The sequence below is a fragment of the Oncorhynchus masou genome, chromosome 24 (genome assembly GCF_036934945.1).
Source record: "Oncorhynchus masou masou isolate Uvic2021 chromosome 24, UVic_Omas_1.1, whole genome shotgun sequence".
NCBI classification, from domain to species: domain Eukaryota; kingdom Metazoa; phylum Chordata; class Actinopteri; order Salmoniformes; family Salmonidae; genus Oncorhynchus; species Oncorhynchus masou.
This window is the reverse complement of record NC_088235.1, coordinates 74,796,092-74,821,391: the sequence shown is the minus strand read 5'-3', so window position 1 is coordinate 74,821,391 and position 25,300 is coordinate 74,796,092. Positions and strand designations below refer to the sequence as shown.

At 44.8% G+C, this 25,300-nt stretch overlaps 1 protein-coding gene across 1 annotated transcript in view; it reads left to right on the top strand.

Annotated features, from left to right (window-relative positions):
• LOC135511698 (glutamate receptor ionotropic, NMDA 3B-like) overlaps window positions 1-25,300 on the top strand; it is a 110,319-nt gene that overhangs the window by 81,263 nt on the left and 3,756 nt on the right. Inside the window, exons 3-6 of the mRNA XM_064933174.1 lie at window positions 3,001-4,093; window positions 4,232-4,377; window positions 9,693-9,808; window positions 22,128-22,279. Of these exons, the coding sequence (XP_064789246.1) occupies window positions 3,001-4,093; window positions 4,232-4,377; window positions 9,693-9,808; window positions 22,128-22,279 (1,507 nt within the window). The remainder of the gene's footprint in view (window positions 1-3,000; window positions 4,094-4,231; window positions 4,378-9,692; window positions 9,809-22,127; window positions 22,280-25,300) is intronic.

Sequence of the window (25,300 nt, the reverse complement as noted above, 5' to 3'; positions counted from 1 at the left end):
ATCACCCCATTATAACTATATTCAGTTCTACCAGGTCATTTAAGAGGGCCATCGAATGAATGGGATTGCACTGGGTGCCTAGTGCCTAGTAAAGATCGACGATGTCAAGCTTACGACGACGTTTTGCTCAGGAACAATTCCATGATGAAGTGTCATAATCATGATGGCACTTAGACACATAACAGCTACATAACAGAACAGCTATTAGAGAGAAGAGGGCTTCAGGGGAGGAAGGAATGGAATATGAGAGAAATGCACGAGGGATGGTAGTGAGTAAAGAGAGGAGCTATAGAGAAACCCAAAAGGTACAGGTTGGGGGAGAGGGGGTGGGGTGGGGTGGGGGGGGGCTTTTAAGTAATTACAACCTGTACCTACTGGTAAAGAGAAACGCATAGCCTTTCAATGTAATGATGTAATGGCATTCAGCTCCTTTTCCCTCTTGTGGGACTGAGGTGGGGGGCTATATAGGCTGAGATAGGGAGAAATTAATTACCTAAAGGTACGGAGCCAAATTACCTTTTTCTGATTCATCCATCCCTCTGCCTTTTTCTTTTCGATGGAAGGGGTTCAGCAGCGGTTACGCAGCGCCACCTCTATTATTAATGGCCGCACACATTCCTCATGACTCAACATGACTGTCACAACTGCCCTTAGCCAATGGGATTGGCTGGATCTGAATTGCCTGAAGTGTCCCCTTCGCTAGGCTAAGCTAAACCCATATGCCGTAACTAATTGTAGGGCTAGTGGATTTGAAAAAGTCATCAGCTGTTGTTTTGAGGGTGAAATTTCAACCCAACGATTGTTATCATTGTAACCAATTTTCAACTTAGACAAACCATGTATAAAAAATGTTGAATTTGTACCTTTGTAACAATTTCAGATGTTCAACGTTATACCAACTATCAAACACAAACAACAAACAATAGGTTCGGCAGTACCTCCTATTGGAGAATTGATCTACAGCTATTAATTTGGTCTGCCATCCAGGGTTTTAACCAAGCCCAGCTTTTATATTTGTCGCTGACTACTACCAATCTGTTATCGTGAGAATGATTGTTGAGAGACCTCTTAATAACTAAATATGTTCACCGTTGCTATCGAAGTCATTCCTAAAGGTAGGCTTAACAGAGAACCAGACACATCTATCCAAGCAGAAGACGCATCTCCTTCAAATGTTGATATTTGGTTGCGCTGACAACCAAACACAATTCAATATCCAGTTTGTCTACAAATGAATGATTGATATGTTGGATTCACGTCTCCAGCTCAACCAAATATCAACGTTAAAGAAAGTTAAAGAAACTAAAATCAAATCAAACTTTAAATGCACTTTAACAAATGACCTGGATCAAATAAAATTAAACTTTATTTAAAGTACAATTTAAAGTTTGATTAGATTAGATGTAGTACTATCCTTAAACGTTTTGGGGGTTGAGATCGAGAAATGAATCCAACATGTCAGTGATTCAGTTGTAGACAAACTGGTGATTACATTGTGTTTGGTTGTCAACACAACCAAATATCAACACTTGAAGGAGATGTATCTTCTGCTTGGATAGTTCCATCTGAGCCACTTAAGTCTGGCTTTAATTCAAGTTTGTCTTCAAATGAATCATTGATATGTTGGATTCGCGTCTCCATCTCAACCAAAAATCTAAGTTACAGAATAGGACTAAATCAAATAAACTTCAAATGCACTTTACCATTGATTATTATTTGAGATGGAGATGTGAATCCAACATATAATTGTTGACGTCCAAACAAATCAAATCACTTTGCAATCCAGTAAATAGCCTTTTGACAAGTTAACAAATGGTATGTTGGATTCACGTCTCCAACTTAACCAAAAATCTAAGTTAAAGAATAGGATTAAGCCAGTGGCTCAGATGAAACTATCCTCCATTGTCAACCAAACACAATTCAATCATATTTTTCTAATACAGGAAATAGCCTAAAGTTAAGGCTATTTTACAAACTAATGTAACAGTATTTATTCAACATTTTGTGGCTAGACTAATGTAACTATAAATGTCTTCTTATGTAATCATAGAAAGCGTGCATGTTCAATATAGCATGCAAATGTCGCAGATCCCGAAGGTCTTGAACAGCATTGATCACTTGCACAAATGTACAGTAATTTCATGTCATCTCAACTGCAATCCAGGTCATATGGTTGTGCACAGTGATAACACATTAAGTTGTTGCATAAATACCAATATCAGACATTGTATTCCCATTTAAACTTTGTTGTGCTTTTAAAAAGGTTGAAAGTGCAGCTAACACGTTTAGAGGACATCGAAACCAAAAATCAGACATTGTTCTTCCATTGGAAATTGGCGTTGCTTTTAAATGGTATAAAGCACAGCAATAACACGTTGGGAATTCAACAAACCTCTGGCTGTCTTTTTGAGTGGGCGAATAAAGTTGGAAATCTCATTGTTCAATGTCTCAACCAAATAGGACGCACATTCCCACATAGAAAGGATGTGGCGTTCCCCGTGGGACACGACATTTTTCTTGACAAAGCTGAGCCTAGAGTTTACAGTCTGTGAGGAGGCCCAAAGTGTGACAGGCAGAAAACAGCTAATCCTTCGCCACGGGGAAAACATCTAGCTGTCAGTCAGGGTTGTGATGATACACTGTTGGCCTTGCTGCAGGTGCAGGGTGGATTCGTTTGGCTTCAATAGATGCCAATCCGGGTTTTGACATGTTGTACTACAGTACCCATGTCTGTCTAGACTGTGCTGCAGGTCAGATGTGTCACTGTCTGCTATGCAGTCCACGGTCCATCCATTTTGTACAGTAAGTTTGAAACTGTACAGTCTGACTCACTATCCCTCTGGCAAGAAGCTATTGGAGTCCATACATGCCCCTCCCCCCACCATACCAAAAGAAATCATCTATGGGAAACACTGGTGATTTATTATGCTCTGGCTTCGGACTCTCACAAGTACATGCAATAAATAGTCTGAATCTAATGTGATCTCCTCTGGCCCATAGATTCCTGTCTAACACGTCGTTCTTGGGACTGACAGGGCCGGTGTCGGTGCAGAGGAACCTGTCCCGGGTTCTCACCTCTCAGCGCTTCCACATCTGGAGCCTGCGGCGGGATGCGGTGGGACAGCCCACCTGGGTGACGGTGGGCAGCTGGGAGGGTGGCCGCCTGAAGGTGGAGGACCAGAGCCTTTGGCAGGGTCCCAATGGCAAGGGCCACGACCGGGGGGAGGGCCAGAGGAGTGGGGGCCGGTGGCAGCCAGGCATGCCTGTGGCAGACAGCCGGGTGCGGGTAGTTACCCTGGTGGAGCACCCCTTTGTATTCACGCGGGAAGTCGATGAGGACGGGAACTGCCCGGCGGGACAGTACTGCCTGGACGCAGGGACAAACAGCTCGGACATGCTGGAGAGCTACTTCAGCGAGCGTGCCTCGGGAAACTCTACCTTCCTGCCCACGGACTACAGCAAGTGTTGCTACGGATACTGCATTGACCTGCTGGAGAAACTGGCCGAGGACTTGCGCTTTGAGTACGACCTGTACATCGTGGGTGATGGGAAGTATGGAGCGTCGAAGAGCGGCCGCTGGACAGGGCTGGTGGGCGACCTGCTCAATGGCGTGGCCGACATGGCCGTCACCTCATTCAGCATTAATTCAGTGCGTAGCCGCGTCATCGACTTCACCTCGCCCTTCTTCTCCACCTCGCTAGGCATCCTGGTGCGCAGCAAGGACACAGCGGCGCCCATTGGTGCCTTCATGTGGCCCCTTCACTGGTCCATGTGGGTGGGTATCTTCGTGGCACTGCACATCACCGCCCTCTTCCTCACCCTCTACGAGTGGAAAAGCCCTTTTGGCATGACGCCACACGGACGCAACCGTCTGCGGGTCTTCTCCTACTCGTCGGCGCTCAACCTGTGCTACGCCATCCTGTTCGGCCGCACAGTCTCCAGCAAGACTCCTAAGTGCTGGACGGGTCGGTTTCTGATGAACCTGTGGGCCATCTTCTGCCTGCTGGTGCTGTCCAGCTATACAGCCAACCTGGCCGCCGTCATGGTCGGCGAGAAGACCTTCGAGGAACTCTCGGGGATCCACGACGCCAAGGTGAGACCCACACTTAACAGTTATTTTAATGTTGTCTGTAATTATTTGTTTTGATTATTAACTCTTTCCCCTCTCTTTCCCCCATCCCAATCTCCCTCTCTTCCCCTCTCCCTTCCTCCTCCCTCTTTTCCTCCCTAGCTCCACCACCCGTCCCATGGTTTCAGGTTTGGCACGGTGAGGGAGAGCAGTGCCGAGGAATACATGAAGAAGAGTTTCCCAGAGATGCACGAGTACATGAGGCGCTACAATGAGCCCACCACACCTGATGGAGTGTCCACCCTCAAGTAAGAGATCAAAACCTATACAACCCCACTCATGGAGACCTACAGATTGCGCTAGATTTGTTCCAGGCCTACTCTCACATAGCCGATTCAGCTAATCATTTACATTTACATTTACATTTAAGTCATTTAGCAGACGCTCTTATCCAGAGCGACTTACAAATTGGTGAATTCACCTTCTGACATCCAGTGGAACAGCCACTTTACAATAGTGCATCTAAGTCATTAAGTGAGAAGGATTACTTATCCTATCCTAGGTATTCCTTGAAGAGGTGGGGTTTCAGGTGTCTCCGGAAGGTGGTGATTGACTCCGCTGTCCTGGCGTCGTGAGGGAGTTTGTTCCACCATTGGGGGGCCAGAGCAGCGAACAGTTTTGACTGGGCTGAGCGGGAACTGTACTTCCTCAATGGCAGGGGAGGCGAGCAGGCCAGAGGAGGATGAACGCAGTGCCCTTGCTTGGGTGTAGGGCCTGATCAGAGCCTGGAGGTACTGCGGTGCCGTTCCCCTCACAGCTCCGTAGGCAAGCACCATGGTCTTGTAGCGGATGCGAGCTTCAACTGGAAGCCAGTGGAGAGAGCGGAGGAGCGGGGTGACGTGAGAGAACTTGGGAAGGTTGAACACCAGACGGGCTGCGGCGTTCTGGATGAGTTGTAGGGGTTTAATGGCACAGGCAGGGAGCCCAGCCAACAGCGAGTTGCAGTAATCCAGACGGGAGATGACAAGTGCCTGGATTAGGACCTGCGCCGCTTCCTGGGTGAGGCAGGGTCGTACTCTGCGGATGTTGTAGAGCATGAACCTACAGGAACGGGCCACCGCCATGATGTTGGTTGAGAACGACAGGGTGTTGTCCAGGATCACGCCAAGGTTCTTAGCGCTCTGGGAGGAGGACACAGTGGAGTTGTCAACCGTGATGGCGAGATCATGGAACGGGCAGGTCCTAATGAGCAGCTGCTTCTGAAGTAGGTTTCCAAGAGTAGGATTGTCCACAGCACTCCTGCTCTATAGCCAAAGAAATGCTATTTATTTAACTAGGCAAGTCATTTAAGAACAAATTCTGATTTACAATGACAGCCTACCGGGGAACACTGCCTTGTTCAGGGGCAGAACAACAGATATTACCTTGTCAGCTTGGGTATTCAATCTAGCAACCTTTCGGTTACTGGCTCAACTCTCTAACCACTAGGCTACCTGCCACCCCAAATTCTTGTGAGTGCTTATAAGCATTGTTGAAGTTATTTGTCTAGAGGTGGATAAAGTAGAACACAGAGTAGATAGATTCTTTCTCTTTCTACTCTGTCAAGAAAGAGTTTTGAATTCTCTGTCTTCCTCTCTCCCTCCTACGGGAGAAGTGTTTGTTGTGGTTCTCAGACTTAAGTCTGTCATCCAGGCAGACAGAAGAGAAAGGCAATGGAGAGGAGAGCCCAGTGGTATTGCTTCAAAAAAAAGATGAAATGTGAAAGGGAGCAAACACAAACAAAATGGCTCTCTACACAGGGTTGAACTTCAGGTGGATGAAAGAGGTTATAGTTCAATTCAAACGAGGAGAGTGAAGACAGCTGGCATTTGAGCTTGTGTGTGTGACTGTGGAATGTGGATCCGCCTATCTTTGCTTTGTTAGATCTTTTGACTATGCTAGCCAGTAGCCATATACAGATATTTTTTTGTATTGTGTTGCAAATACTTACTTTTAAGGGCAAATCCCTTTGAATACAATCACTTTTTGACAGCACCCCTTTTTATTTGAACGAAACCTTCTATACGTATTTACCCATTATAGAAGTGGTCAGAAAGTGAGTTTTTAGATCTGAATGCCAAAACATTGAAGAGATAAAGGTGCTCAAAGTTGACCTATTTTGCATACCCCACCATACCATGAGACATCCGTCTCTTCATCACTGGAAAATATAAACAGTTGAGATTGATATCAATTAAAAGCTTATAAACAAGGTTGTCAAACAACGTTGTAATTTACTGAAAAAAAAACTGTTTTAATAATACATTTAAAAAAAATTGTTTAACCTTAAACGTCAATTATTTAACAACGAATAAACCTTTTTTTTCATAATTGCATATGTTGTTGCTTAGACCATATTATACATCATCTGAGGTTTTTGTGTTGTGGCTGCCATCGGCTGAGACACAACGTGCTCTTGAATATAGGGTGAGTGTCATGTTTTGGCTAACAAATGAACTAAAATGGGAATCAAATTGAAATTGGTACCACAAAGATGTTTTGAGGCCCACACATCAGAGAATATTGACTTCAATGGGAATATCTGTTGGCTTAAGTTATACTGTCAATTCTCCATCAGAAACTTATAGATAGATAGAATAGATATGACCATTTGTGTTAACATTCGACGGCGGATGGACCGGTGGCCATCTCCGGGATAGTAATTAGAAGTTACAATTTCAATTTGATTTCAATTTCAGTGGAGCACCAGCTGAATTGCAGTGTTCTGAAGGAATAGGTCCATTCTACGAAATATATTTATACAACTGAAATGACAACCACCCTCTATTTAAGAGCACATTGTGTCTCAACCAATGGTGGGCACGACACAAAAACCTCAGATGATGTAAAAAAATAGGTTCTAATTTACGCTAAAGGTAAAAAAATAAAAAAAATAAAAACAGAATTTATTTTCAAGAAATTATGAAATAGTTTGACAACCCTGTTTGTAAACTTTCAAATGATGTCAAACTCAACCATTTATCTTTTCCAGTGATGAAGACATGGATGTGTCATGGTATGCTGGGGATATGGAAAATAGGTCATTTTTGACCACCTTTATCTCCTGAATGTTTTGGCATTCAGATCCAAAAAGTCACTGTCTGACCACTTCTCCCATGGGCAAACATATATGTGAAGCGTTGTTTAAATCAAAAGGGAGGATGTCAAAAAGTGACTGAATTGAAATGGATTGACCCTTAATTACACTAGGCCTATATGGATTTGGCCTATATGGATAGGGCGATATTTAAATGTTTCTTACAGAAGAGAAAAGGGAAAGCATATGCATAACCATTGTAGCAATTGAAAAGGGAACAGTTATGGAGATTATGGGACAATTATTAGACTAAAAGTGAGGACACCACACTGAATCCAAATTGTAGATTTTATCCTAACTAGATTTTATGTGCATTTTACATTTACTTTTTGCCATATTTGTTTTTGAAAATACTCTAGATACATTCATTAACATGATAAGTATATTCTTGGAAAATGGGGCAACAAAAAAATGAGAAGTGTTGGAGTGAGAGGTCTAACTGGTTTTTCGAAGTGGCCACACATCTCTCCAAAGAGCACACAGTTCCTTAATCATTTCAGTGCACTTTTATGACTCAAAGAAGCGTCTTCAACTACAAGGTGCTTTTCTTAACGGCCGTGCCGTTAAGGAACTAGAGCAGGCACACACTTGTAGTTGTTTTCGTTGGAACACGGCCCTGCTTCTTCGCCGTTACACAATTACTGTTGCTGTTTACATAATTCAAAAAACGGTGAATTATAAATTCGCCATCTGAGTCAGGTGAGCAGAATTTGATAGCACGATCAATTGCTAACATGACTAGCTAAATGATACGATACGATATTACAGTGTTAGGCTTTTACTAGGCAATTCAGAGAAGCAGATCGTAATAGAATGGAGTCATGAGTGCCTTCTGATGTGTGGTCCGCGGCAAATGTTCTTTACAATGAGAACAAACATACACTCATTCTGTTCAGGACAACGTAGGGTGTAACGCCATGTCATCTTGTAACTGCACATCAAACATAGTGTTCCCAAACGTTGACACTGTGAATTACATAGGTTTTATGATATGGAAATGTGAAGTGGACATTTGGACTCACGGGTGTTTGGCCTGCTTGTAATGATGTTTATTATAATTCTCAACGTATCATCTTTCAAAATACATCGAGTCCTCGTAATTTACAGCTTCCTTCACTCAGACAACAAAACATTTGCAAAAGTTGCCTAATTAGCGGGAGGAATGGTGGCATCATTTTGTCGAGCACGGTGCTCAAGTTCTGGATGGCTGTCAGTCAACACCCATACAGAGCTGTGAAGTGGAGACCATGAACTCTGACATCATGTATAGCATGTACAGCCACTGCGTTCCAAATTAGGCGCTTATCAGTGTTCAACTGTGCCATTTTCAACCATATACAGGTACAAGTGTAAAGGGCTACTCCAATTCATCCCCGGAGGAACATAGGGCCTGTACTAAAGTTTTCCATTGTTGCCAGTCTTGGGCCGCATTCCTTGCCTTTAGGCCATGACAAGTGGATCTTCTTGAGTTCTGCTTCTAGACACCTGCGCCAGGTCATTCATTATTGGACGTCCCCTTCTTCGCTTGCCTTGAGGATTCCAAGGATTTGCAATGTTCTCCGGGCCTCTCTGGGCCGTGTGACCAACCCATCTCCACTTCCACTCCGAAACAGGCTTCTGGTTGATTTTCTTTACAGGTCTATATTAGAGATCCGCTCAGGCAACCATATGGGCAGGATTTGTTTGAGACAGGAGTTTACAATGACCCATGGCTTGTGTTCCAGGCTCAGTTGCAAAATAACTCAATACAACTCCTCGAAGTGGATGGTTTGATTAAACAGCCAAAGTGCCAGAAAATTGCCAGTCATATTCACAGGCGATTTCTTACCCAAGAGGTCATCCACTCCTTACAATTGAAGGCAGATGACCCGAAAGCTGACACACATAACAATGTGCTGTTTTGACATCTTGAGCCTGCATTACGACAGTTCCCGTGACCCATAATCCTCTCTGGTTCAGCTAATGTGCCTAGTCAGGGGTCACGCCATAAAAGAAGTCGAGTGCCTGATTTGGGTGTTCTCCCATTTTGCCATTGCCTCAGTCAGTGTACTCTGCATTCATTCCAGTCTTGTTTGGTCAGACAGGCGATTAATGGCTCTGCTTTACTATTCTCCTTCTGCCCAATTTCCCTAGCGGTCCCCCATTTACACTGAGACATGAAGTATAATCATGATGGTAACGAGGCTCATGTGCTACATCTGGAATGAGGGAGGAAATGTCCCCAAGGCCGGATGAGGTACAGGGACGAGTGTTTGGGGCGACTGGTAAAAGGTGTGTTAGGGACATAGCCTGTTTGGTGTGTGGTGCGTAGGATTGGGACACATCTATTTCAAACTTGGCCTTTTTGGTTTGTGGCGATTGGGACGTGGCCTATTTTGGTGTGTAGACCTAGCGTTTAGGACATGACTTTTGTTGTCATGCGTTTTGTGGGTGCGTTTCATTGTCCCCTGTTCTCTGTCTATAACCCCTTCTCCCTGTGTGTTGAAGGGTAGATCCCCCTCAGCTTGATGCCTTCATCATGGACAAGGCCCTGCTGGACTACGAGGTGTCCATCGACGCAGACTGCAAGCTGCTCACCGTGGGCAAACCCTTCGCCATCGAAGGTAAGAAACCCCTGTGCACCCCAACACAGTATTGTTTTGACCTCACACTTGGTGGCTCTTATCTTCTGCTGTGTGTATATGCTGGCTGTATGTCTGCTTGTACACGTTTATGTGTATGTGCGTCACAATGTACATGTATTTTTATGTGTGTGTGCGAGAGTGCCCCGGTGTATAGGTGGGCATGCACTTGTTTGTCTGTGTGTTTTGTTTTCCCCGTCCTCTCCCTGTTCTCAAATTCACATTCTTTTGATTTAAATATGTAATTATTCAAATATGTTTGCTGCTATTTTGTCTGAATCAACACCACACCCCTGTCTCTGAAAAGCCAGGGCAGGATTAGGAGAAATAAGTGGAAACAGATTCCCGCGCCTCGCCTTTCTGTTTTTGTCTTTCTGCATTGCTGCTCCCACATTGTCCACGCATTAAGGTTCTCTTTTCACCGTCAGCCTTTTCTATAGCAGTTAGTAATGGCTTCTGGAGACCCACAGAGTGTGCAGGCTTTTACTCCAACCCTGCATGAAACGGAAGGAAACAGCATGAAACAGCGTGAAATGGAGACTTTTTTTATTTTTTTATGTTGAACTGAACGTAATTTGCGTGCCTTAATAACACAACCCTAATTCAGTTCACAAAGGTCTTGATGAGTACTTGGTTATCTGTATCAGATGTATTTGTGCAGGGATAGGACAAAACCCAGCATGCCCTGTGGGTCTCAACTTCAACCAGGATTGAAGAGCACAGTTTCAGAGAAGCATCCCTCCATGACCCTGACCCAATATCGCATACCTACTGAGATATAGAATCAAGGAGCCGGGCTGTAAACTTGAGCTGTCATAAGATATTGATATGGCTTATTTAGTTTCCGTGGGACACGTCACTTTCATTTGAGAGGTGGGGAGCGGAAATAGAAGGATGGGGAAGAGGTGGAACAGTGGTGGAAGAGGCTGTCATCTGGACGCTGTTTTTATTAGACTGAAAGGGCAGGCCTGCGGTGTTGGCTATGTAGAACGTCAGCTCATGCTGTGTATTCAGATTCATCACTGGGCAGGATACACACACACACAGATACACACACACACACACAGATGCACACACACACACAGATACACACACACACACACAGATGCACACACACACAGAGATACACTCACACACACACAGATACACTCACACACACACAGATACACTCACACACACACAGATACACACACACACTCCTGATTGGTGTTTTACCTTTTCCTCCTGAAATGTTTAAACCTTGAGAGTCATTCCATGTCATTTCAGCAAGCCATTTTTTATTTTTATTTTATGTCACCTTTATTTAACCAGGTAGGCTAGTTGAGAACAAGTTCTCATTTGCAACTGCGACCTGGCCAAGATAAAGCATAGCAGTGTGAACAGACAACACAGAGTTACACATGGAGTAAACAATTAACAAGTCAATAACACAGTAGAAAAAAAGGGGAGTCTATATACATTGTGTGCAAAAGGCATGAGGAGGTAGGCGAATAATTACAATTTTGCAGATTAACACTGGAGTGATAAATGATCAGATGGTCATGTACAGGTAGAGATATTGGTGTGCAAAAGAGCAGAAAAATAAATAAATAAACAGTATGGGGATGAGGTAGGTGAAAATGGGTGGGCTATTTACCAATAGACTATGTACAGCTGCAGCGATCGGTTAGCTGCTCAGATAGCAGATGTTTGAAGTTGGTGAGGGAGATAAAAGTCTCCAACTTCAGCGATTTTTGCAATTTTCAGCGATTTTTTTGGCTTTAGGGATGATCAGTGAGATACACCTGCTGGAGCGCGTGCTACGGATGGGTGTTGCCATCGTGACCAGTGAACTGAGATAAGGCGGAGCTTTACCTAGCATGGACTTGTAGATGACCTGGAGCCAGTGGGTCTGGCGACGAATATGTAGCGAGGTCCAGCCGACTAGAGCATACAAGTCGCAGTGGTGGGTGGTATAAGGTGCTTTAGTGACAAAATGGATGGCACTGTGATAAACTGCATCCAGTTTGCTGAGTAGAGTGTTGGAAGCAATTTTGTAGATGACATCGCCGAAGTCGAGGATCAGTAGGATAGTCAGTTTTACTAGGGTAAGTTTGGCGGCGTGAGTGAAGGAGGCTTTGTTGCGGAATAGAAAGCCGACTCTTGATTTGATTTTCGATTGGAGATGTTTGATATGAGTCTGGAAGAAGAGTTTACAGTCTAGCCAGACACCTAGGTACTTATAGATGTCCACATATTCAAGGTCGGAACCATCCAGGGTGGTGATGCTAGTCGGGCATGCGGGTGCAGGCAGCGATCGGTTGAAAAGCATGCATTTGGTTTTACTAGCGTTTAAGAGCAGTTGGAGGCCACGGAAGGAGTGTTGTATGGCATTGAAGCTCGTTTGGAGGTTAGATAGCACATTGTCCAAGGACGGGCCGGAAGTATATAGAATGGTGTCGTCTGCGTAGAGGTGGATCAGGGAATCGCCCGCAGCAAGAGCAACATCATTGATATATACAGAGAAAAGAGTCGGCCCGTGAATTGAACGCTGTGGCACCCCCACAGAGACTGCCAGAGGACCGGACAGCATGCCCTCCGATTTGACACACTGAACTCTGTCTGCAAAGTAATTGGTGAACCAGGCAAGGCAGTCAACCGAAAAACCAAGGCTATTGAGTCTGCCGATAAGAATATGGTGATTGAGAGAGTCGAAAGCCTTGGCACGGTCGATGAAGACGGCTGCACAGTACTGTCTTTTATCGATGGCGGTTATGATATCGTTTAGTACCTTGAGTGTGGCTGAGGTGCACCCGTGACCGGCTCGGAAACCAGATTGCACAGCGGAGAAGGTACGGTGGGATTCGAGATGGTCAGTGACCTGTTTGTTGACTTGGCTTTCGAAGACCTTAGATAGGCAGGGCAGGATGGATATAGGTCTGTAACAGTTTGGGTCCAGGGTGTCTCCCCCTTTGAAGAGGGGGATGACTGCGGCAGCTTTCCAATCCTTGGGGATCTCAGACGATATGAAAGAGAGGTTGAACAGGCTGGTAATAGGGGTTGCGACAATGGCGGCGGATAGTTTCAGAAATAGAGGGTCCAGATTGTCAAGCCCAGCTGATTTGTACGGGTCCAGGTTTTGCAGCTCTTTCAGAACATCTGCTATCTGGATTTGGGTAAAGGAGAACCTGGAGAGGCTTGGGCGAGGAGCTGCGGGGGGGGGGGGGGGGGGGGGGCGGAGCTGTTGGCCGAGGTTGGAGTAGCCAGGCGGAAGGCATGGCCAGCCGTTGAGAAATGCTTGTTGAAGTTTTCGATAATCATGGATTTATCGGTGGTGACCGTGTTACCTAGCCTCAGTGCAGTGGGCAGCTGGGAGGAGGTGCTCTTGTTCTCCATGGACTTCACAGTGTCCCAGAACTTTTTGGAGTTGGAGCTACAGGATGCAAACTTCTGCCTGAAGAAGCTGGCCTTAGCTTTCCTGACTGACTGCGTGTATTGGTTCCTGACTTCCCTGAACAGTTGCATATCGCGGGGACTATTCGATGCTATTGCAGTCCGCCACAGGATGTTTTTGTGCTGGTCGAGGGCAGACAGGTCTGGAGTGAACCAAGGGCTGTATCTGTTCTTAGTTCTGCATTTTTTGAACGGAGCATGCTTATCTAAAATGGTGATGAAGTTACTTTTAAAGAATGACCAGGCATCCTCAACTGACGGGATGAGGTCAATGTCCTTCCAGGATACCCGGGCCAGGTCGATTAGAAAGGCCTGCTCACAGAAGTGTTTTAGGGAGCATTTGACAGTGATGAGGGGTGGTCCTTTGACTGCGGCTCCGTAGCGGATACAGGCAATGAGGCAGTGATCGCTGAGATCCTGGTTGAAGACAGCGGAGGTGTATTTGGAGGGCCAGTTGGTCAGGATGACGTCTATGAGGGTGCCCTTGTTTACAGAGTTAGGGTTGTACCTGGTGGGTTCCTTGATGATTTGTGTGAGATTGAGGGCATCTAGCTTAGATTGTAGGACTGCCGGGGTGTTAAGCATATCCCAGTTTAGGTCACCTAACAGAACAAACTCTGAAGCTAGATGGGGGGCGATCAATTCACAAATGGTGTCCAGGGCTAGACTTATTTCTGGAGAGAGTATGACACCTACCATCTCAGATTGTTCTGAAATTGTTTATTTAGTTAGAAACAGGCAAGATTGGAATTCCTTAAACATTATTCTGTTGAAATAACAGTTTATCTCTGAGAAATTGAGCTAATTGAATGCACCCAAATTGGCCATTTTAATTGATAAGATTCAGATAATGTCCAATAAATTTAGCACCCAACATTCGATTTGGACCAAACCCTTTCCTATTAATGAGAAAGACATAAGAAACCCCCCCCCCACACACACACAACAATAGCCACCCACGGACCCCCCCACACCCCATGCCAATCCCACCCCAGCAACCAGTATACAGTATCAGTTCTCTATGTTTGACATGTAGTATGAGGCTGTGACTTGGAGCATTGCTTCTCCATACTATGTAAATGTATTCCATGTGAATCTGATGATGGTTTTTCCAACCCTGTCCAGGGAAATTGCTAATTCAAGTCACTTGCATTATTTACCTTAAAGTAGTGTGAAAGTACCAGGTTCTGACCACTAGATGCTGCTGTTCCTACTATACCGCCACATTTTCCTAAATTTTGCTGGTCTCTTGTGTTTATTAAGTAGACCACAATGTTTTCTTTGCAACTTTGGGTAGAATACCAATAGTTCCTTTTCAGTCTGTCACTCTGTATAACATAATATGGGAGTCAACGACCAATCATATTCACCTGAAGAAATCACACCCAACGCGCCAATGGATGCAGGTATTTCGCCTGAAAGAAAAGCGTGCCACGCAATTTACTAACTGTTCAAGCACACAAAGACTACGAGATTCAGCTCCGAGTTAGGTGTCTGTTAGTGGAGATAGAGTACTCGTCCCCCTAGATGTTCGAGTTTTGGGTCTTGGTATCGGTTTTGTGTTACTTTCTGCTTACTTTCTGCTCTGCTTGTGTAGCTAATTCGTCCTTGCTTGGGTAGAATTTGTATTGGCTAAAACCCCACTATTTCTGCTCTGCTTGTGTAGCTAATTCGTCCTTGCTTGGGTAGAATTTGTGTTGGCTAAAACCCCACTATTTCTGCTCTGCTTGTGTAGCTAATTCGTCCTTGCTTGGGTAGAATTTGTGTTGGCTAAAACCCCACTATTTCTGCTCTGCTTGTGTAGCCAGTGGTTCCTTCCTTCCGTAAGATGGACAGTGGTAAAAGTAAGTTCAAAAAGGCTAGCCAGCCGAGCCTGAACCTCTGACCGTGCCCTAAGGGCATGTGGTTTCACAATGAAAATGAAAGATACACACAGAGGCTGTCCTGTTTGCCTGGGATGGATAACACGCTCAGGAGGCTTTGGCTCGGACCAGTTTGTGTGACAACTGTCTCCGGCTGGGCTCAACGTCCGTTGGGCGTCGGGCTGACTTTGTGAGACAGATTGTGGCTGCTGGCGAAGGGTCTTCCGGGGTTGTCTGAGGGGAGAGCGGCAGCGGTGGTCGTAGTTGATAAGGGTCCCATCCCAGCCGAGTGAGGCTTATGCAAGCCCTTAAGCAATACAGGGATGCCTTGAGCTGTCCGAAGGCAGTGGTGAGATGCGTCCAGACACGTAGCAATCACCCAGAGCTGAAACAGATGCATGAACAGATGTCACAGAGGGACCACAGCTATCATCGCACTGGCGCCAAAGCCTCGGCCGCCGCCATAGAAAAGGTGCGGGACCAGAAACTCGTAGGCCACACCCTCAAATTGAAACCTCCGAAACTTCCTGTGGAGAGGATGGTATAGAAAATATGCATCATTCAGCTCTATAGACCAATCGCTGGCATGCACCGACGAGAATAGCCGGCGAAGTGTGAGCATTTTGAACTTGCAAACTTTGAGGTGCTTGCTTAAAATATGCAAGTCCATGATGGGACGCAACGTTCCATCGCTTTTGGGACTAAGAAATACTGGCTGTACCAACCGCTCTGTATTTCTTACACGGGGACTACCGGAATAGCCTGCTTTTGAATAAGAGAGAAAATCTCCTCTCTCAAGACAAGCGTTACGACCTCGGGGATCATTGGCGTAATGACGTGACAAAAAGGAGGAGGGTACACAGCGCACTGAAGACCGTACCCCCTCGTCACCGTCCTCATGGTGAAACTGAGCATGCCCGCCTCTGGACGGAGGACGCTGCCAGTTTCCCATACATTATCTCCTGAAGGGGCAGAGCACCACCCTGAAGACTGGGAAAAAAACAAAAAATGTTCATGCACTCTTAGAAAAAAAAGGTGCTATCTAGAACTTCGGCTCTTCGGCTGTCCCCGTAGAAGAACCCTTTGAAGAACCCTATTTAGTTCCATGTATAACCATTTCCACAGTGGCTTTTACATGGATCCAAAAAGGGTTTTACCTGGAACCAAAAAAGGGTTCTACTTGGAGCCAAAAAGGGTTCTACTTGGAGCCAAAAATGGTTTTCCTGTGGGGACAGCCGAAGAACCGTTTTGGAACTCTTTTATAAGAGTGTGCTTGTTTTCATATCCGCCACCCTTGACAACCGTTTGTCTGAATGTGGGGAAGGAACTGTGCTTATTATGCCCACAACTGGACAATACCGCACTCTAGATACCCCTGAACACATATGAACCTTGCATTGGTTTTAATGTTAAATGTCACATCACAATAAATATAGTTTCCTGATAATTTTATTGAAAAACATAAGACTGCTGTAATGGCTCTCCTCTTCGTCTGATGAGTAATAGGAATCATCGGACCAACACGCAGCATGGTAAGTGTTCATAGTAAATTTAATTAAATAAACTGAACACTGAATGACAAAAAAACAACAACAACGCGAGTGCACGGCACGAAACAGTCCTGTAAGGTGATAAAACAGGACGCAACTACCCACAAACACAGGTGGGAACAGGCTACCTAAGTATGGTTCTCAATCAGAGACAACGATTGACAGCTGCCTCTGATTGGGAACCATACCAGGCCAAGCACACAGAAATACAACACACAGAACAAAACATAGAATGAAAAACATAGAATGCCCACCCCAACTCACGCCCTGAACAAACCAAAATAGAGACATAAAAAAGGAACTAAGGTCAGGACGTGACAACTGCCATGAAATTCATTATTTTATTAGGGTTGTCACAACATTTTAGTCCCTAGCCCATTTCTCCATCAAAGTTTTGGGCTTGTAGGAAAAGTCTTGCATAGGAATAGCCCTCGCAGAGAGCAGCCACTTGTTGGACTATGCAAGGAAAGTTGGGTTGAAGCATTAGGTTGCTATTAGCACAAACTGAATAGCTTTTATGGAGGACTGGCTTTAATTGTGAGGATGACCACACAATTTATTTTTATAATGAGACAAATCTATTGGTTTTCCACATAAAGTTGCAAAGGAAATGTTGTGATCTATTTAATAAACACGAGACCAGAAAAATGGATAAAGAGTTTTGCGGTATAGCAGTAGCAGCGGCATCTAGGGGTCAGAGCCTGTGGCCTTTCACTTCTTCATGGAAAATAATGCTAGCAACTTCAATTACTAATTTCTATGACCAGGGGGAACCCCCCCCCCCACCATATTCACAGTGACTACAGTACATAGTATAGAGAAGCAATACTCTAAGCCACAGCTCCATACTACTTGTCAAACATAGAACTGATACTGTATACTGTTTGTTGGGGTGGGATTGGTGTGGGGGGAGGGGGGGTGGGTCCATAGGTGGCTTTGACACAACAACAAAAAATGTATTCCTCATGTCTTACTCGTTGGTAGGAAGAAGTTTGGTCCTAATCTGATGTTGGGTACAATATATATATTTTTTTTTAGGGGGTAGATCAGCTTTAATTTTGCAGATAGATGGTGGTTTCTATCAATGTAATTGTCTGCATCATTTGCAATCCTCCATATTTTGTTTCTGTAACCCTAACCCTCCCCTAATTGGAGGAAACTAATGGACAACAACACTTAGGCCTCTACTTCCAGCTTATAAATACTATATAGATTTCATGGGACACAGTATATTTGACAATAGTTAGATTTTGTTTGTTAGTTCCATCCTTCATCTCCCATCTATCTCTGAACACCATCCAGTTTTGATTTCAATTTGCCATATATTTTTCAACTGTGCTGTGATGTTTCACAAAAGTTCTGAAACGTTCTATTCTCATAGTTTCAACAGATTGTAAATGAAAGATAAAAAATTTTGCTAAGTGGATTATTATATTATTGATCAATTGACTATGACTTTTTTAAATCACCCCACAGTGGTGAGTTAGCTCCAGGTATATGTTGCAATTCTTCAGCCATTCCTGAACCTGCGACCAAAAACAAGCTCCTTATGGACAGTACCAAAACAAATGATCTAATGATTCTGTCTCTTCACAGCAACATTTGCAGAGCTGGGATGGTTGTATCCCCCATATATATATATATATATAACATTATATTGGTTGCAAGAATTTTATACTAAAATACTAAAATAATAATACCTTATTTACGTAAGTATTCAGACCGTTAGCTATGAGACTCGAATTTGAGTTCAGGTGCATCCTGTTTTTGATCATCCTTGAGATGTTTCTACAACTTGATTGGAATCCACCTGTGGTAAATTCAATTGGTTGGAAATTATTTGGAAAGCACACACCTGTCCATATAAGGTCCCACAGTTGACAGTGCATGTCAGAGCAAAAACCAAGCCATGAGGTCGAAGGAATTGTCCGGAGAGCTCCGAGACAGGAGTTTGTCGAGGCACCGATCTGGGGAAGGGCACCAAAAAATGTCTGCGGCATTGAAGTTCCCCAAGAACACAGTGACCTCCATCATTGTTAAGTCGGAGACGTTTGGAACCACCAAGACTCTTCCTAGAGCTGGCCGCCCGACCAAACTGAGCAATTGGGTGAGAAGGGCCTCGGTCAGGGGAGGTGACCAATAACCCAATGGCCATTCTGACAGAGCTCCATAGTTCCTTTCAAAAGGACAACCATCTCTGCAGCACTCCACCAATCATGCCTTTATTGTTGAGTGGCCAGACGGAAGCCACTCCTCAGTAAAAAAGCACATTACAGCCCGCTTGGAGCCAAAATGCACCTGAAGGACTCTCAGGCCATGAGAAACAAGATTGAACTCTTTGGCCTGATTGTCAAGCATCATGTCTGGAGGAAACCTGGCACCATCCCTACGGTGAAGCATGGTAGTGGCAGCATCATGCTGTGAGGATGTATTTCAGAGGTAGGGACTGGGAGACTAGTCAGGTTTGAGGGAATGATGAATGGAGCAAAGTACAGAGAGATCCTTGATGAAAACTTGTCCAGAGCACTCAGGACCTCAGACTGGGGCGAAAGTTCCCTCCTCTCATTTGCAGATTTTAAACTCATGAATTTTGTCTGCCAGATATCTTTCATGAGACTAAGCCAATCAAATTGCATTTTATTCAAGTTGTTTCACTGCTTTCCTGAAAAGACCCCCCACCCCTACTAAAAAAATGGTAGCACTTCCTTTACATCACAATATTTCATGAAACAGCCTTGTGAGTACTTGATTACTTAATCAACTGGTTTCTCTTGCGAGGTGATTTTTCCAGGTGAGTCATTTCACAAGTCAAGAGGGATTTTTGTGTGGAACCAGATTGACACCTTCTCTTTTCATGTGCAGTAACTCCTGCTCTTTTTCCCTGGGTTTTGAGGTGAGGAATATTCCTCCATTTTGGGCCCTGACCTCTAGACAGTCATCCACAATAAAACAGTAATTGGGGTTTTGCTCAATTAGACCTCTTCTAGCTCATCTCTCCCCTCTGCTAATTGTATTTTCTACCTTCCCTCGCTCCTCTATTGCACTTTATCTACATGGTTCCTCACGGTATTTATTACTCCATCCAGTATCAAATCACGCAGGCGCACGCGTGCACACACACACACACACACACACACACACACACACACACACACACACTCTCTCTCTCTTTGGTTTGCAGCTCGTCCTCTATTTATTCATTTCCAGATACTAAAACAATTTATCCGCACAAATGCAGCCATGAACTATCGCTTCAAACACTTTCTGAATCTCTGCCTCTTCGGGGTTTTATTTGTCTCCGGTGTCGTAGTGGGCTACAGACAGTGGACCTGGCAGGTGCCAGGACTCTTTCGATTTGGTGATTAAAGCCACCCAGTATTTAATGACTGCGATTCAAAGCACAACATCGTCATTAACACTGGGCTACAGGGACGTCTGTGCCAACGCAGGGGGCCGACTCTGTGGGGCTTTATGAGAAACAGAGGGATGTTTATTGGATCTCTGATGCATTCATTAAGAATATTAGACTGAAGCACATGCTTTACACACCGTAGTAGTTCATATGTTTTTACCTGTTGGAGCTGGCAGGCAAACAGGCAGGCAGGCAGACAGACCGAGACAGACAGGCTGTGAGAGAGATAGACATGCACGATCACATACGCATATGCGCATATCCTCATTCAAAACGCCTTTGACAGTGTGTGTGTGTGTGCTTGACTGTGTGTGTGCGTGTTCGTGTGTGCGTGTGCTCGGGCAGTCTCGCTCTGATAAAACGTGTTGATGTCAGAGCTTGTCTGGCATCTGTCATCTTGACTGGGAGGGGTAGGTGGGAGTGAGGGAGAGTGAGGGGGGGGGTTGGGTGGAAGGGGAGATGACTGACAGACATTAGCCATGAGGGATGAGGGGATGGATAGGCAGAGGTAAACCCCTCCATTGATTAAATACCATTTTTGAGATGGACGGAAGGGATGAAGGAGGGAAGAAGGGAGGAGAGAGGTGGAATGAGAGTTGTTGTGTCTCAATGATCCTTGGGCTCTCACTCTCTGTTATCCCCAGCCCACCAAAACTCATTATTAATTCTGCTGTCAAAGCCAACACACACACACTCCTTGTCATTAGATAATGGATGTGCCGAACACTCCACTTTTCCTTTGTCCTGTTTCTGTCTTCCTCCATCAATCTTTCTTCAAACTCCCGTTGCTACCGACGACCACGAGATGGGGATTTTTTTTCTCCCTTCCATCTTTCCACGTAAAATCAAGAATCCGATATCGAAAATCTCATTCACAAAATGTCATTAAGAAGTTCAAAGGAGTAAAGTACAGGAATAGCAGTACAGGTAGAGGAGGAATTGTCCCATTTTATGGAGCGACATGGAGGCTGAACTCTGGTTTAGCTATAATAATAACCAAAGCCCTGTGTGTCCCTACTGAAAGGGTTGAAGGTAAGGTCATCCGATTTGGGTTGTTATGGATCAGAAGCGTACCGCAGTTTCGCAGGGCTCCCTCACAAGGTCTGAGCAAGTCCCCCCCCCTCCCCATATAGCTAATCTCATGCTATTCTACACATTTAACCATGAGGCTGAGAGAAAATGTTGCAGTGTTACAGCTAATTTCTTATAATTCCATGATTTGTTTTGCCATGGTTTATGACGTGTTCATATCCTTAGGCGGAGAGGAGGAGAGGATCCAGACTAGGTCTGCCAGTTAACTCACTCGGCATGAAGTTTGGAAGGATACGAGTATAGGCCGCTGCTCAGTTCTCCGCCTAAACAATTGAAAGAAATCTTTAAAGCAGTTAGGGCATTTGAAGTGGAATGGTGTAAAAATGCATACCTCCAAAATAAAGTCTGTTTATTTAGCAGATGTGAGACACTGTCCGTGTCAGTGTTTCTACCCAGATTGCAAAGACATGGGACTTGTGGTATAGAAGGGAACACACCACAACTTTAACCTATTTACATGCTGACATTGTAAACATGTTGTTTCCCTCCATAACCACCCTTTTATAATTGTTCTTCATTTGTTTGCGTCTTAACTATATCTTACCCTTGCCTATTGTACCTACTTTTATGTAACAAATGGTTGAATGCTTCCTTCACAGGACAGTTCTCTTTTGTAAAAGATACTTTTCATCTCAATGGAATCACCTGAACAAATAGAATTAAACCATAGAAATAATCAAATAATCTCATCTATACTCTTAGAAAAGAAGCTGCTACCAAGAACCATAGTGGAGAACCCTCTGTAAATAACTTTTTTTTTATACAAAGTTCTAAGTGGAACCCTTTTCACCACCAAAGTGTTCAACCCGGAGCCAAAAATTGTTCTGCTATGGGGACAAACGAAGAACCCTTTTTTGCTAAGCTTGTGGTAGTTATTTTATTTCCATTAATTTCTATAAACTACAATTCCCATTGTACTATTGTACTATGCTTTTTTTCTCTCTCCCCCCCAGGCTATGGAATAGGCCTCCCGCAGAACTCCCCTCTGACCAACAACGTGTCAGAGTTCATCAGTCGCTACAAGTCAGACGGCTACATGGACATGCTGCACGACAAGTGGTACAAGGTGGTTCCCTGTGGGAAGAGGGTGTTCGCCGTCACCGAGGTGAGTGTCTGTCTGTGGCCTGGTCCCAGATCTGTTTGGCCTATCTTGTCAACTTCTATGGCCATCAAAGTCAGCCTGGGCCCAGATCTGTTTGTGCAGACGGCACCAGCAGATCAGGCGCCAGGCTAGTGTGGCTGTGGCTGAGTGGCGCCCCCTGTAGGCACACCACATCGGTTGCGGACAGTTGATGGATATTGGGTTTGGCCATTCTCATACATCTGGACCTGTCAAACTGGATGTTTGGCTCTGTTCTAATATCCACACTAGCATACCACTTGATTGAAGCAATGTATTGGTCATGCATTCTTAGAGCTATGCAAGTCTGGGTTGCAGACATTCTTCAGACGGTCTGGAATCCATCAGTGTCAGATGTTTATGGAAAAGATTGATTGCTAGATTCTGCCTCTGTGTGTGTCTATGATATCCTCTCAGGATTGTGTGTCATCCTAAAGTTATCCTTTAACCTCAAGCACTTAGCTAGTATAGTACTCCAACTCACGCCTTGCGGTTAGTGTCCGCACTGAGATTAGAAGGTTGGGAGTTTGATCCCCAGCCGAGTCGTACCAAAGACTGTACAAATGGGTCCCAATACGCCTCTGCTTGGCACTTAGCATTAAGTAGATATATGGGGGTAAGGCCCAGTGATAGACTAGAGTCCTGTTCAGCGGGTATGCCTGTACATCAAGCTGCCTCGCGCTACAGAAACAGGAGATAGGCTATGAGCTGTTATGACTTGCACAAGGCTACTTAGCTGATCCAGATTGCTGAGCAAGGCTACTAACTTACTGGGCTGGCATAACTGCCCTGACCCAATGGCTCTGTCAGTATAGACAAGTGTTTATATACATCATTGTCTGTTACTGACTCGATAACTTGTTGTTTGAATCGTTTTACGCTAGTGTTATTATTGTTGCTGCCCTGTTACTGGGACAACCGTCTGGTCCCATCAGCATGACGATGTGGGCTGTTTACCTGTTGGTTCTCGCTCCCCAGACAGACAGACAGACAGACAGCAGCTGAGGACTCTGGGATTGCTTTTCTAATGCCAACACCATATCAGCTTGCACTGATTTGCTGTCTGCACAGACCTATTGAAGAGAAAGTGTGTGGAGAGAGAGAGGCTGTGTGTGTGTGTGTGTGTGTGTGTGTGTGTGTGTGTGTGTGTGTGTGTGTGTGTGTGTGTGTGTGTGTGTGTGTGTGTGTGTGTGTGTGTGTGTGTGTGTGTGTGTGTGTTTAGGATGGGGAAAACGGTGCTAGAGCGAGACAAGCAGTGATCCTAGCCATCTGTGCAGAAACATCAAAGCCATTCCCAGTCTTGTCATTACCTAATTATCAAATTATCACCCGATTTAACTTTGGGGAGTGACTGAGGGATGGATGGTAGAACATGGATGTTTCCCACATGACAACATCTACCGTTCGTCTCGACTGAGCTGCACAAGACACGACTGACAATAACGTTTTTTTTCTGTTAGCACCGCTAAGGAAAGATTTTTGGTTTATTGATTTGCCCCGGGTGACGATCCTTTGAACTGTGATGTCATAAACTTTGATGTTTTTTTTTTTTTTTGTCATCGTGTACCTGGCCATGTCGGCCCCTTAAAGATGCTCAAATTTAGAATTGGGAATGTAAAAAATATACATTGGCAGACTGTCATTTGCAAGCTGCCTTGGATCAATGTGAGAAACTCCGAGGAGTGACTGCAGCACAAGTTTAAAAAAACACCCTATAAACCACATATCTAGGGTATATCTTTCAGTTTCCTCTATATCTTTCGCAGTTTCATCTATATCTTTCCCAGTTTAATTGATATCTTTCCCAGTTTCATCTTTCCCAGTTTCATTTATATCTTTCCCAGTTTCTTCTTTCATAGTTTCATCTATATCTTTCACAGTTTCATTTGCATTTTCCACAGTTTCATCTATATCTTTCCCAGTTTCTTCTTTCATAGTTTCATCTATATCTTTGACAGTCTAATTTGCATTTTCCACAGTTTCATCTATATCTTTCACAGTTTCATATTTATCTTTCACAGTTTCATCTTTCACAGTTTCAGTTATATATTTCACAGTTTAATGTGTTTCACTATTTTACTATAATTAGGAGGTCGAGAATTGCTGTGGCCTGCATTGAACAGATTATTCCTCATTTCCATTCCAAATCCTTCCCCTCACACGGATTCTGGGGGGAAAGGCTGAGGGACAGCGGAGTGGGGAGGGTAACAGGGGGGAGATGAGCTACGGCTGCCCAGAAACAATATGACGGAGGATGGGCCCACTCTTAAACACATTCGACAGGCTAACACCATCCATACTCTGGCCCCAAGTTCTAATGGGATGAGTTATCCCCCCTGCGTACCAAACACGACTGGATCAAGGTGAGGGAAAGGGAGGGAGAAGGAAGGGGGAGAAGGTAGAGTCGAGATGAGAAGGGGGAGAGGGAGTGAATGAAGTGGGTAAGAAGAAGAGGGAGAGAGTTATAATGGTGAGGTGGAGGGAGAGAGCAAGGGGGGAGCACAGTGGTAGACTGGAAGGGAGAGAAAAAGAAAGGGAGCAGAGTGGTAGAGAGAGAAAATGAGAAAGAGGGAGCAGAGTGGCACGAGGCTGAGACTGGCAGCTCCCCTTCTTGGCCGAGTCCCAGAATGAAATGGGAGGAGGGACGGAGTGAAGGATGTCGGGGGGGGGGGGATAGATGGGGTGGGCCTTGACTGCACCCCTGGGGTTCACTGTGTCAGCACTTCGGAAACAAGCCTGCCATTGTCTACCCCTTCCTTTCTCCCTCACCCACACATACGTCCAAACCTCTACAGATAATATCAGAGAGAGAGGCAGGAGGTCTACATTCGGTTTAGAAGATTTCCTCTGAAAAGTTCTCTCTCCTTTCGGAAAAGTGTCAAACAGTGTTAGACAATGCGGCTGCATAGACACTGAGTATACAAAACATTAAAAACACCTGCTCTTTCCATGACAGACTGACCAGGTGAATCCAGGTGAAAGCTATTATCCCTTATTGATGTCACT